This window comes from Scyliorhinus canicula, chromosome 12, assembly GCF_902713615.1.
Source record: "Scyliorhinus canicula chromosome 12, sScyCan1.1, whole genome shotgun sequence".
Classification (NCBI taxonomy): domain Eukaryota; kingdom Metazoa; phylum Chordata; class Chondrichthyes; order Carcharhiniformes; family Scyliorhinidae; genus Scyliorhinus; species Scyliorhinus canicula.
Window position 1 is genome coordinate 133833436 of NC_052157.1, and position 14515 is coordinate 133847950.

Consider the following 14515-nt stretch of genomic DNA (forward strand, 5'->3'; position numbering starts at 1 on the left):
CCCTCGTTTCCCTCTCCTCATTTGACCGCAACAGACTTTTTATTAGTTTGAAAAGAATGTGCTTGTGAATTTAATGAGAACTGTTTACTCGCTGTGATGATTGGACAGGTTTTTTTGAAGTTAACAAAGAAAGCAATTAGCTTTCTTAAGCTTAAACTGATCTTAATAAAATACTTTCCACTGATTACAGAATCGGGAAGGATAGGTTAGTCAAACTAGAGTCAATAAAAATGAAAGCAATCTACAGTCTGTAGTTTGGCTAGCTTCCGTCTGAATTGGGTGGCCTTGCGAATTTTCTTTGGTGGTTCCGATGCTTGCATTTAAAGACATAGACAATTATTTGGCTGTTCACTTGGAGTCAGTGGTGCTGGATTATTTTAATTCTCTGCAGCAGGAGCATCCCTGGATAGTCATGGCCAGCAAACAGGGTTCAAGGTTGCAAGATGGATTGAAGTGAGTGAGGGGGAGGAATGTGGGACCCACTTGGGTCATCTTTCCTCAGTGTCTCAGCTGCTTGGCCTCCTGCAGAGAAAGCAGAGGTTTAACAGACAAATTGTGGGCCTGTCACATGACTGTCGCCGATGGTTCAAACAAGATTGTGACTAATATATTTCCCCTTGTAAAGTAATCCTCCTCTGGGAACCCCGTCTTAAATATCCCACGTGATTTTCCCCATTCGCAAGACATCAAGGCACAGGATACGGGTTCACTCGTATTCTCCTGAAGCATTGTCCTTGATGGGCCTTTGCTGATGCAGTGTCTCCATCTGAGTGGGTTGCAATGTGGAGAGTACAGTGATGCAAATTAGGGTAGGCACCTTTATGTTGCAAGTTCCGGTTAGGTGGATTAGCCATGCTAATTTGGGGCAGCACGGTAGCATTGTGGATAGCACAATCGCTTCACAGCTCCAGGGTCCCAGGTTCGATTCCGGCTTGGGTCACTGTCTCTGCGGAGTCTGCACATCCTCCCCGTGTGTGCGTGGGTTTCCTCCGGGTGCTCCGGTTTCCTCCCACAGTCCAAAGATGTGCAGGTTAGGTGGATTGCCCATGATAAATTGCCCTTAGTGTCCAAAATTGCCCTTAGTGTTGGGTGGGGTTACTGGGTTATGGGGATAGGGTGGAAGTGTTAACCTTGGGTCGGGTGCTCTTTCCAGGAGCCGGTGCATACTCGATGGGCTGAATGGCCTCCTTCTGCACTGTAAATTCTATGAAATTGTCCCTTAATTGGAAAAAATGAGTTGGGTAGATTAAATTATATATATTTAAAAATATTTGGCATGAAGCATGGTTTTGTTGGCACACTGTTTAGAAAGCAAAAAGGTGACTATCACGTCTGAAATCCGAATTGAACCAAGAGAACATTGTTGTTGCTGGATAACTGTTGTAGACTTTGAATGTCCTCAAACCTTTCTTTCTTTTCTTTTGAAGATCACAAAAACACCAGCAATCAACATGGCTGACAAAATCATCATCGATGTGAAAGACCCAAACCGGCCCTATTTTACAAAGCAAGAAATGCGACAGATTCTGCAAGAGCGCAACGAGCTAAAAGCTAACTTGTTCTTAGTGCAGGAGGAACTAGCGTACTATCAGAGGTGGGCATGTATTGTGTGGTGTACAAAAAGGTTCAGGTGGCGATGTGTGTCTTGCAGCGCTTTAAGATTGTGTTTCAACCCCCCCCAGCTCATAAAGATGAAGAATCGCCCTATCTGTATAATCAGATGACTGCGATCTAAAAATGCATGCCCTGTGCTATTTACGGTTTAAGGGGTTTTTAAAAAATATTTCAATTGCCATTTTCAATTCATACACAGTAACACTTTTTACATTCAATATTTACAGCATGTGTGGTTCTTGTATACATATTATCAATCTTTGTGTTCCCTTCCCCTTCCCTTGCCCCTCCTTGGCATCCTCCTCTTTTGTTCAGGGTGTCCTGTCCCCAGCTCCTATTCTCCCCTTTTCCCTTTGTTTTCTGTTGCCGCCCTTGTGGGTTAGAGGGGGGCCTTCCGTTCCCATTCCCACCCCCACCCCCCTCCAAGAGTTGCGTGTCCCTGTCTGTCTTCCCCCATCCCTCACTTTTTCCCTACACGCTGTTGCTTTGAACAGGTCTTGGAACAAGCCAACGAACTGCCCCCCATGCTTTGGGGAAGCCTTCTTCTGACCCTCGAATGGTGTATTTGATCTTCTCGAAACTGAGAAATTCCGTCATGTCTGCCAGCCAGTCTGCAGCTGTGGGTGGTGCTGCTGATCGCCAGCTGAGCAGGATTCTCTGGCGTGTGATTAGGGAAGCAAAGGCAAGGGCATCTGCCCTCTTCCCCATGCTCTGGCTGTTCCGATACCCCGAAGATTGCCAGTCACGGGCATGGCTCCACCCACGCCACAACCTTGGACATTGCATCGAAGAAGGCTGTCCAGTACCCTACAAGTTTGGCACAGGCCCAAAACAAATGGGTGGGGTTGGCTTGGCCTTTCTGGCATCATCTACATTTATTCTCCACCTCTGGGAAGAACCTGTTCATTCAGGTTCTGGTTGGGTGTGCTCTGTGCACCACTTTGAACTGCTCGAGGCTGAGCCTTGTGCAGGAGGAGGTGGAGTTGGCCATGCGCAGTGCTTCACTCCAGAGTCCCTCACCCACTTCTGTCCCCAGTTCGTCATCTCATTTTCGTCTGGCTTCATCCAGTGGCAGTCTTGACCTGTCCAGTAGCTGTCCGTGGATTTTCCCACAGTTTTCTCTTTCCTTACTGTCCGTGGTTATCAGATCCCTTATTAATGTGGTTCCCAGGGGCCTGGGGTATCCAACTGTCTCCTAGCAGAGGAAGTGGTTTACCTGGAGGTGTCTAAGTTCCTGTCCTGTCGATAGTTCCAGGTCCTCCGTCAGTTCGCTCAATGTCGCTAATCTATCCCCTATATAAAAGTCCCTGACTGTTAGCGTCCTCCCCATCCTGTCTCCATTTTTTTTTAAGGTGGTGTCCAGCATGGCTGGTGGGAACTTGTGGTTTCTGCAAATGGGGGCTATGAGAGACAGCTCGGTCAAGCTGAAATGTTGCCTCATCTAGCTCCATGTTCTTAGTGTGGCCATCACCACTGCGCTACAGTTTATGGTTTAATGCAATTTAGCTCTTGATACTTTCTTGGAAGTGCAGAACAGCTGAAATGGTGTGTAAGGTACTGTCTTTTGCCTTGTGCGATGGAGACTGAGAAGATCTGCTTTGATGTTGCAGAGAGATCCTCAATGATGAGAAGTGCCCAGCAATTTTCATGGAAGCGATCAAGACTACGATTAAGAAGCAGAGGAAGAAAGTGAAGGCTAAGATGTTGGGAATACAAGAGGACATGTGCAGCAGGTGAGTGCTTCAATATGCAAAGGCCACCAGGGGAGAGGCTGATCTGAAACTCTGACCCTACTCTGCGTTCATTTTTGCCTTTCAAATGTGATCTTGTGACCACATTTCCTCCATTTACATCAGAGACCAGTTTTTTTTTCCAGTTGCGATCCTCTTGACCTCTTAATTTCTCCGCCCCCCTGACCAGCAGTGCAGTTTTCCTTCGCAGCTAACACTGGGATGACATAGGTTGAAAGTTCTTGCAGGAATGGGGACCACATATGACTCCCACACCCACCACCCAGGCTAGTTTGCCACCCATCTCGTTACCCCGGCAGAACTTTGTTTTCGTTTTCTTTCAATCTAACCGCTTCCTCGGAGAAAATGATCCCCAGATGAACAGTACGGTATGCTAATGCTGCACTATCGAGGCCAAGGTAATTATTGAAAATGGGACACACAGCAATTTAGGAAAAAAATATTTTTTTAAACCTCTGGGCAAAGAATTTTAAAAAAAATTTAGAATACCCAATTAATTTTTTTTACAATTAAGGGGCAATTTAGCGTGGCCACTCCACCTATCCTGCACATCTTTTTGGGTTGTGGGGGCAAAACCCACGCAAACACGGGGAGAATGTGCAAACTCCACACGGACAGTGACCCAGAGCCGGGATCGAACCTGGGACCTCGGTGCAGTGCGAACCCACTGTGCTGCCCTGACCTCTGGGCAAAGTTGAGGTCAGATTGCATGGAGCGTCATAGAATTTTATAGGGCAGAAACTGGACGTTACACTGGTGTTTATGCTCCATACAAGCCGCCGCCTCCTATATTTACTTCACCCGGCCTATAAACATATCCTTCGATTCCTCTTTCCCTCGTTCTGGGCACGTTAGCCACTCCCTGTGGTCGTGAGTTCCACATTCCCACCACCAGACAGTAAAGAAGCTTGGCCTGAATTTCTAATTGGTTTTTATTAGGGATTATCTTGTGTTAATGGTCCCTAATTTGGGATTTCCCACAAGGCGATTCCATCTGGAGTTGTTGTACCCCTTTCATGTTTTGTTTTGTTTCTGGATTTGGCAGTAAGTGGCACCCCTCTCAGGGCAGGAAGAACTGAAAGTGCACCAATTTTATTCTCCACAAGTACGCGCTGGAGAGGTGCTCCATCTGGTGGCTCAGCCGAAAACTACCCAGCAAAACTGCAGTGCTAGTTTAATTTGTCTTTTTGTGGTTGCCCCTCTCTATGTTGCACCAGGGGGGAAAATTTGCTATTTTGTGGGTTTTCTTTTTTCCCCCGGCAATTTGTCTATTTGCAACCGGCCACTTTAATTGTCTTTTCGTGGTGACTCTTTGTAACCCTCTCACACTCCCGATCGTCGCTGGGTGTTTTCAGAGACGTAATGGCACTGCCAAATCTTCCAGGCTCCTCCTCCTCCTCCTTGTATCCGACTTTTGGATGTTTTACTTTGCAGAAGTACAAGCGAGTTGTGGTGGTTTTAAGCTCTCCGAAGCAGCAAGAGAAAGCTGAATTTGACCTGGCACTCTTGCACCATATTTACCCGCCAGTTTGTTGTTGCCATGAAAAGTACAATGTAACAAAATGTGGCTGCTTTTGAAGGGCATAACACAACGGCCACATTGGGTACAATTGGTGATATGGGTGCCAATTGCACTCAATTGTGCCATGTTTTTAATTTCCTTGCTCACTTTTTTTCTGTTCAAACTTATTTACATTTTTGGTAAATTAAATGCCGCCATGTACCAGTGTAATCCGGCACCATTTTAGAACACAACTTGAGGAATTAGTTTGCAATAAAATTTTTTATTGATTTATATTCGCTAACTTGGTCAAACCCATTTTAGCCATACTAATCAGCCCAGTGTGTAACTGTGAGAAACTATAGAGAATTATTTACTGGTTACAGTGGTGCAGTTAAATAATTGAATAATATTTCAATGCTTTAAAAATATGCCCATGGATATCCTTGTGTCAAAACATCTTAGCTTTTGGAGTCCCCTTCAGCAGAAACTTGTCATGGTGACTTTTTAAGCATTTATTGTCATAGAATCCCTACAGTGCAGAAGGAGGCCATTCGGCCCATTGAGTGTGCAGCGACAACCACTCCCTGCCCCATCCCCCATAACCCATGTATTGATCCAATCCTGCACACCTTTTGACTGTGGGTGAGCACCCGCAGACACTGGGAGAACGTGCAAACTCCACACGGACAGTCACCCAAGGCCAGAATTGAACCTGGGATACCTGGCTGTGTGAAGCAGCAGTGCTAAACTATGCCATTGTGCCCCCAGGGCAAGTATTGCTGAGCTGCTACCATATTGAACTGCTGCCGATACACCCACAATGTTGTCAGCAAGGGATTTCCGGAATATTCGGGATTGTGGCTTGGTGACGAGGAAGGAATGGCAATTAAACTTCCAGGTCAGGATGGTGCTTGACTTTGAGAGGGACTCCCAGTTGATGGTGTTCCCATGCATCTGCTGCCCTTGTGCTTCTAGGTAGTGGCGGTCAGAGGTATGGAATTTGCTGTCAAAGCAGCCTTGGTGAGTTGCTGCAATGTGTTTCGCAGATGGTCCACGCTGCACTGGTTTTGCTGTTAATTTCTAGGCGGGCCATAAGGAATATTATAATTACTGGAATCCATCTGTAGTTTCAAGAGATTGTGGGCTGAAAAGGCCACTTTACTGATTGCAATTCGCACATTTTTAAAAAAAATCTTTAACTATGTTTCCGTCCAGTGATGAAGAGGACAAAGAAGCCCTTTCCCTTCCCTGCTTCTCCCCAGATGAAGTGGATGCCAAGCCACCAGAGTCCAGAATCAAATCCATGTGAGTTTGAATTAATGTTAATTCTTAATGGTAATTTTAATTTTAATTAACTCTCTCTGATGAATCCCTTATTGTCTTCTGTTAGTTTTTCTTTTCTTCATGCTTTATTGGCTGACTTCGCTCATTAGAACAGGGGGGTGTCTGAAACTATGAGGAGCATTTTTATGACTTAATTTTTTTATTCATACAGAGTGTGCCCACGCAGTCACCCAGTGCGTTCCAGTAAACCCTGGGTCGTCCTCTCCCAACCGATAATTTGCAGACACTGTTTTGGAATGTTTAGAAGAACTGTGAATTAAGAGAAATGGGATGATGGACAAGTGTTCCAGTTAAAACATGGGCGCGATCCACCGGCTGCACTTCGTTCTCGCTCGAGCGTGGTGTGGCCGATGAATGCTGGGAGAGGCGTCCACTGGGTTTCCCGGCTACCTTCACACCTCGCGGGATCTACCCAGTTCCAATAAGGTCGGGACCAAACCACGCGCCGAAGTCGGATTTAAACTTGCCCAGGATCTACCGGCCTCTCCAGCGAGTCGGCAGCCGGGCACCGTTCGGCACTGGTCCACACAAACATGGACCAGACGCAATGGCACCCAGGGTGTCTCCTGGTCTATCGGAGATTCCTGGGTTGTCAGGGTCAGTGCAGGGTCGATGTCCCAAGTGCCAGGGTGGCACTGCCAAGGCTCAGAGGCTGAGGGAGAGGGGCCCATGAAAGGAAGCTGGAGGGGGTGAAAGGTGGGGGCTGTGCTTGGCAGATAGGTACAGACCTCTGGGAGGTTGTGGGGTGACGGGTGGGGTCCTGGAAGGGAGGGGGCCTGTAAGGGTGCATGGTGAGGGGGAGGTGCTGGAGAGAGGTATTGGTGTACTCACTGGGAGGGGGAGGGGTTAGTCTCCATGTATGGGGTGGGGGGGACATTGCCCATGAGCAGGGGGTGTGGGTCACCCACAAACTCACTTGGAGATCGGGGCACCCTTTTAAAATGGTTGCCCGTTCTCTCAGTTCAGCTCCCTCGTACGGAAAGCAAATTCTAACTGTGGGGCTAAACTGGTGAGAAACTCTCCAGTGCCCAAAAAAGTCACTAAGATTTTCCCTGGATTTTCCCACCCCGCCCACCGCAAGATCGCCATGGGCGAGATGTGGACAATGGAAAAGTCTATTGACCTCGGGCGGGATTCTCCGTGTAGATGACCAGAGTATATGATTGAAATTGGTTAGGTGGCTCACAAGAGATGTGGAAGTGCAACAAGTACCTAGGATTAGGTCTGCTGCTCATGAGGTGATGAATGTTAGAACGGATTGGCTGGGTGAATGGCCTGTTTCTGTGTTATACGTTGTAAGTATTTGCCTGGCAGTAGCTTGGTGTTGTGACCTGGAAATGCATTTGCGTAGATACCTGGGAGGCAAAGATACTTTACACTTCATTCCCATATGATGAAGCGGTGGGAGGTGCTTGCAGGAAGTCCAGCCTGTTACTAGTGTACAGGAAAGTGTTGGACTCACTGAGGTGGAGGATAGCTGGTCGGATGGGGCCCTGGTGAGATTGGGATCTAGGAGATGGGTACTGTGGTGATCAGGAGAGTTGTTTTCTAGTAAAGAACATACCTGTTTTCTGCAGGTGATCTGTCGGGTTAGTTTCTCCTGAGTATATCCAGTGTGTGACAACTGCCTCATGGCAAAACCTCTGTTGCAACAAGGACCTTGAGCAATTCTTCTGGTATTGTCTTGCACCCATTTTATCCACTGGGAAGAACATAAGAACTAGGAGCACGATTAGGCCCCTCGAGCCTGCTCCACCTTTCAATACGATCATAGCTGAAATCATCTCGGCCTCCTCTCCACCTTCCTGCCCAATCCCCATAACCCTACATCCCGCTCCTACTTAAAAACCTATCTGTCTCCTCCTTCAATTTGTTTAGTGTTCCGGCATTCTCTGCACACTGGGGTAGAGAATTCCACAGATTCACCACCCTTTGAGTGAAGTAATTCCTCCTCATTTCTGTTTTAAATCTGCCACCCCTGGGCCTAGAACTATGGCCTCTCGTTCTAGAGTGTCCAACAAGGGGAACCATCTACTCTACGTCTACCCTGGCAATCCCTTTTTGACGCTGCTTGTAAGCTGAACAGAGGGTCCAGCACATACAAATAATTGGACTAACACCAGCTTCAGATGTGGCTAAAGGGTACCAGTTGTTTATCCTTATCCAATATTGCAGTAAGGAATATGCTTGTGCTCCTTACATGTCATTTTGGAAACTTGGGAGACACTGTTGAGATTGAAACATGAGGACTTGCGCAACCCAGTTTCCAGGTCAGGGTTCAATGTCATCTCTTGAGGTGTCGTCTTGAGTCTATGCTTGTGTATTGATAAAGGTTGTTAAAGACGCGTGATTGCCATGTTGGACAAGCAGCTGCACATGAAACAGGTCGAGCTCATTTTGGACTATCTTGTTTCTTTTCACTATTGTGAATCCTTGAAGCGTGCTCCTGTCGCAAATAACTCTTTAACCTGCAAAAACAAGTCAACAAGGAAACTGGAGTCACAATATGTGCCCTGCCACCTTTCCGTGGACAACTATCTTCTTTAAAACACTATTTGGAGTTTTTATAGGTGTACATTGTGACTCCAGAAAGGAGTTTTAAAAAGCACGCAATGGGAGAGCATTTTGGGTACGCGTACAGTGGACCAAGTGTGAACCTGTCCACTTTAATCTCCTGTGGGTGGACTTCCTGAGAAGTCAGGTGTTTGACTGATTGAACACATGGATTGCAGTTTAACAACATATTTTGGGAGCCGAATACAGCCATAATACATTGAACATTCTTGTCATAATATACATCTATGTATATAATGGAGTGCAGACAGGCAGTGATTGACACACAGGATGATCAGTAAACACACAGAACAGAGCAGCCAATCACCAGACAGGACACTACCACTATAAAGCCAGAGGGCACTAGGTTTCCCGCTCTCTCGGGACCCAGCCACTGAGACAGTCAGAGTTCGTGAGCTAGCCAGTGCAAACACCATGTGGTAGCTAGTAAGTCTAGTCAGGCTAGTACTAGGTCTCCAGTCAAGTCAGTATAGTGTCAACCCACAGTTGAACACGTATAGTAGTTAAGACGTTAAATAAAATTGTGTTGCATCTTATCAAGTGTTGGAGGTCTGTCTCTCGCTACACTGCATAAAGTGCAGTCCCCATCGACCCAGCCTGCCCAACACATCAGTTCTGTAGCAATTTTCTCCCCCACGCCCCGCCTTTCCCTTTAAGACTTTCCTAATGACAACATTGTACAGAAAGCTGTTACATTTTGATGAATTCCACTTTAATTTTGTGATTCTGAAGCAAGGGAAAGCATGAGATCTGGAGTTTGTGCAGAACGCAAATCTCAACAGAATGAATGATAGCAAACCTATTTTTAATACTGTCAGGTGAGGAGAGGATTTTGGTAAAGACAGTTTGGTGGGGTGGCGGGGGGGGGGGGAGTGGCAAAGGGTTCAGTGTGGTGGAAGTTGTTTAAACTACAGGAGTTTCTTTTGAAAATTAAAAAATACCTGCCTTTTCATAGGTTTTTTTTGCAGCAGCAATCTGCCTCCCAAGATATGTCCATTAGGCCACACCCACCAATAAATAAAGCTGAGGATTTTTTTAAAGAAGTATCTTAATTCAAATTTCTAGCATTTAAATATTTTACAAAAGAAAAACATTACACCCCCAATACAATAAGCCCTGCACCAACTCCCCCACCCCCCAACAATTGCCTGTAACTAGCTGTCCAAAATGCGAAATAAACAAACCCCGTCTCTTATGGAACCCTCATTTGCTTCCACCCCCCCTTCCCCGGGCAGATTTTGCTGTCTCAATATGTAAGAAGTGCAGTAGATCCCCCAGCCACGTCGAGGCACATGGTGGAGAAGCTGACTTCCACCCCAACAGAACCCACCTGTGAGCGATCAATGAGGTGAAGGCTAAAATATCTGCCCCAGCTTCTGTCCGCAGCTCCAGCAGGTCCAAAACCCCCAATATGGCTGCACGGGACCCAGCTCCAAATCCACATGGCCGGATCACCAACATGGTGCTAAAAAACGATCTCCAAAATTTCCCCAACTTTGGGCTGGAACCAGAGCCATGTGCACATGATTAGCCGGGCCCCTCCCACACGCAAGTATCCTCTATCCCCTCAAACAGCAGGCTCATCCTTGACTTCGCCAACTGCGCACTGTGTACCACCTTCAACTGTATCAACCCCAGCCTCGTGGACAAGTTTGAGGCATTCCCCTCCCACAGCCCCTCACACCACAGTGTCTCCTCCAGCGTCATCGCAATTCCTCCTCCCACTTGAACTAACCCCTTCCATAGACACCTTATCCTCCTCCCATAATTTGCAGGGACGATCCCATTATTGACAGCAACTCCTCCAACAACCAGGAGGAGGCAGGCGCTAAAACCATGAGGATTTGAAGCAGCTTCGTGCCTGTTGGCATTCAGCCAGAGTGTCATGACCACCGTTTTTGTCCAGCTGCTGATAACCCCAAAATCTTACGGGATCGTGACCCACAGTTTGGTCAACTCTGGGTTAAGGCATTTGGGGGGGGCTTTGGAGGCCTTTTGCGAAAAACGAATGCCTTTTTAATAAATGATGCACACACTTTTCAAACCCCACTGAAAACAAAAAGTACTGCCAAATAACCTTTCCACAAGCACATAGCACATTTAAGATGGGCATGTTGATGCTGGAGGTTAAGAGCCTTCTCTCTTCTCAGGTTGGAGGTTGTGGGTTGAAGTCCCCCTCTAGAGACTTGCAGACACACATGAAACTGAAACTCAAGTGCTTCACTGTCTGAGATGCTGTCTTTTGAATGAAATGTTACATTGAGATCTGTACTCTTGGTGTACAAAAGATTCCATTGCACTAATGGAAGAAAAGCAGGAGAGTTCACCCTGTCTTGGCCTTTATCCCTCAACTAACCTAATTAAAATAGACGATCTGATTTGCTAATTATGGAATCTTGCTCATGCAATTTCATGATCTGTTGTTTTTCTTTTATTCATTCAAGCGATGTGGACTTCGCTGGTTGTGGCCCATTCCTAATTGCCCTATTTCCTGACATTGCCACAGTTCAAGTACTGTACACATCATTAGCTGTGGTGCAATTTGGGATGTTGAGTTTGTGAACGCTGCTATATAATAACTAACTTTCTCCTGTTACTGTTGAACTGTCTCATACACCCATTTAATCGAAACCCCATTTAATCGAAATCTCCCTCTGGGTCTGATGTTCCTCGACTGTGGTTGGTTCTGCTCAATGTTCTGTTTTCTAGCGATTCTCAGCTCCTGTGTGTAAACCCTTAAGCTCTCCCCCTCAAACGTATTCTTACCCACTGAAGGTGAGTTCTCTGGTAATGGTGACTTTGGCAAACAGCTTATGGAATTGGAAAGTTAGTTATTATATAGCAGCGTTCACAAACTCAACATCCCAAATTGCACCACAGCTAATGATGTGTACAGTACTTGAACTGTGGCAATGTCAGGAAATAGGGCAATTAGGAATGGGCCACAACCAGCGAAGTCCACATCGCTTGAATGAATAAAAGAAAAACAACAGATCATGAAATTGCATGAGCAAGATTCCATAATCATGCTTAAATAACTCTGGGCCAAGGACCCTGTGATTTCCACCACCGTGACCCCGCCCAACGCATTTTGTTTTGTGGAACGGCTAAAATTGAAATAGATAACTTCCCACATAAGAAATTGGGCACTGATTTGTGTGACAGCACCTCCATGCCCTCGCAAGCAACTTAAGTCAGTACTTTGCTGTGCTGTTGATTGGCTGCCATGTTCTGAAAATAAGGGGATTGAAACAGTTTTGCAAAATACTGCAGCCTCATCCGTTTGCCATGTAAACCCATGCTGCAGTATCCCCATGACTAAAATTTGTCCATTTTCTCTGATCTGTTCTTTCGTATAATATGAGGTATTGGGTAGATTCTGCAAATGGGTACTTCCAGTGCAAAGATTCATGTGAGATGCACGGTAGCACAGTGGTTAGCACTAAACCAGAGATCTGGGTTTGATTCCTGGCTTGGGTCACTGTCTGTGCAGAGTCTGCACGTTTTCCCTGTGACTGCGTGGGTTTCATCCGGGTGCTCTGGTTTCCTCCAACAAGCCCTGAAAGACGTGCAGTTAGGTAATTTGGACGTTCTGAATTCTCCCTCAGTGTACCCGAACAGGTGGCTACTAGGGGCTTTTCACAGTAGCTTCATTGCAGTGTTAATGTAAGCCTATTTATGACACTAATAAAGATTATTATAAGATGAGGAATTGTAGATGGTTTTTAATGCTATTTTGCAATCAATGATTTTATTTTTGGGGAAACGACCATACAAATGAAATACGCAATTCAGTGTTCATTAATGAACAAGTTTACTGGAATAATTGTTCATTTTAGCACCGTAACATGAATGAGTGTGTTTAGTAGAGTTGAAATAAATATATTGTTGCTTATGCATAATGTTTCTGCATTTGCTTTCCAGAAATCCACCTCCAGAATGTAGAACTACTTTGCAAAGTATTGTCTCCCATGAAATCCAGATCTGGATTTTGGAACTGCTTTGCAAAGTACTGTCTGCCAGGTAAATGTGAGAATTATTTTTATGGATGTAAACCTCGAGGAAGCGAGTTTTTAAACATTAGCATAGAATATATGAATATATAGATATATAACATTGCTGCTGCTGTTTGTGAAAATGAATTGAGGAGAAGGACCTGAGAATCAAACAACCCATAACCTCTTAAGATGCTAGCCCTACACTATATTTAAATAATCTTTTTAAAAGATAGACGTGTGAATGTTAGAGATTTATTCTTGCAATTAACTAGGATCCAAGTGACATTCTTGCTTTCAGACCGAGAAGCTTTTCTCCAAATAGTGGGGAGGGGGGGGAAACATTTTCATTAACGGCACTTTTCAGGATTTCATCAATTTTGTTGACTTATTTTTAAGAATTAATAGCTGCTTTTGTGGACACTTGTTTTATGGTGGAATTCCTGAGTTAGCAATGAGTTTAACAACTAGCATTGAGTTTCTTCTGTACATTTACACATACTGGTCAGGGCAATAAATGGCGAAGTTACAAGGCAAAAGGGAACAAAGTTGCTGTGGTGTGTACCATCACTGAAAGTAACAATTTAAATCAATCTGCATTGAAACCCATAGCATAAAATCCAGGATTAAATCCACACTGTTTTGTTCCTGACGCCCACTAGGTTTTCTGTGACTTGTAACCAGACATGGTCTTGTCAATCCGGGAGGAATTATCTTTCTAATTTACACTTTGATAAAAGTATGCAGACGCTCATAGAATGTCTCTCCTATAAAATATATATATATATATATATTTTTTTACATATTTAGTGACTATGCTTGTAACTGCTCATTTTGGAGACTGTAACAGTTTCTGTTTTCCATTTACTCTGGGTGTGAGGGCTGCAGCCTGGCGTCCAGTGTTTTTTAAAAAAAAAATTTGGAGTACCCAATTCATTTTTTTTTCCAAATAAGGGTCAATTTAGCCTGGCCAATTCACCCATCCTGCACATCTTTTTGGGTTGTGGGGATGAGACCCACGCAGACACGGCATTTCCTTTGAGAACTCCACACGGACAGTGACCTGGGGCCACGATCGAACCCGGGTCCTTGGCACCGTGAGGCAGCAGTGCTACCCACTGCACCACCATGCTGCCATTCATCCACGGTGTTTTGATGCTTGAGGTGAACAATGCAAGGAAGAGGCTTTTAGGTCCAGGTTTTCCTGAGGACATTGGCTGCGGCTTGACTTTTTTCTCCAATCCAAATAAGTAAGTGACAAAAGATGTCAAAATGCCACCGTTTTTAAAATTAATTTAGAGAAGCCAATTATTTTTTTTTCCAATTAAGGGGCAATTTTAGTGTTGCCAATCCACCTACCAGAACATCTTTGGGTTGTGGGGGTGAAACCCACGCAGACACGGAGCGTTTGCACAATGACCCAGGGCCGGGATCGAACCTGGGTCCGCAGCACCATTGGCAGCACTGCTAACCACTGCACCACCTGCCACCCCCAAATGCCACCTTATTTTAACTATAGTCACTTATTACTACTGAGTCTCTCTGTGAAACTATGGTTGGGATTTTCCGAAATCCCGGCTAAGTGTTGACGCCGGCGTAAACACAGTGGGCCTTCAGGCCCAGCGATTCAGGGGGCCAGCACAGCACTGGACTGCAGCCCTGTACTGCCGGCGTGGGTCCAGACATGCGCATGATGGCTGTCTCCACGCCGGCGCATGCGCGTGGTGGCCGTA

The 14515-nt window shown here is 45.6% G+C and overlaps 1 protein-coding gene across 5 annotated transcripts in view; it reads left to right on the plus strand.

Moving 5' to 3' along the window:
- LOC119974880 (Rab interacting lysosomal protein) overlaps positions 1-14515 on the plus strand; it is a 62866-nt gene that overhangs the window by 34123 nt on the left and 14228 nt on the right. For 3 of the 5 annotated variants that reach the window (XM_038814203.1, XM_038814204.1, XM_038814208.1), the window contains 4 exons: positions 1428-1594; positions 3225-3347; positions 6085-6174; positions 12712-12810. In XM_038814203.1, the coding sequence (XP_038670131.1) occupies positions 1428-1594; positions 3225-3347; positions 6085-6174; positions 12712-12810 (479 nt within the window). The remainder of the gene's footprint in view (positions 1-1427; positions 1595-3224; positions 3348-6084; positions 6175-12711; positions 12811-14515) is intronic. The other 2 variants (XM_038814206.1, XM_038814207.1) reach the window with 1 other exon arrangement.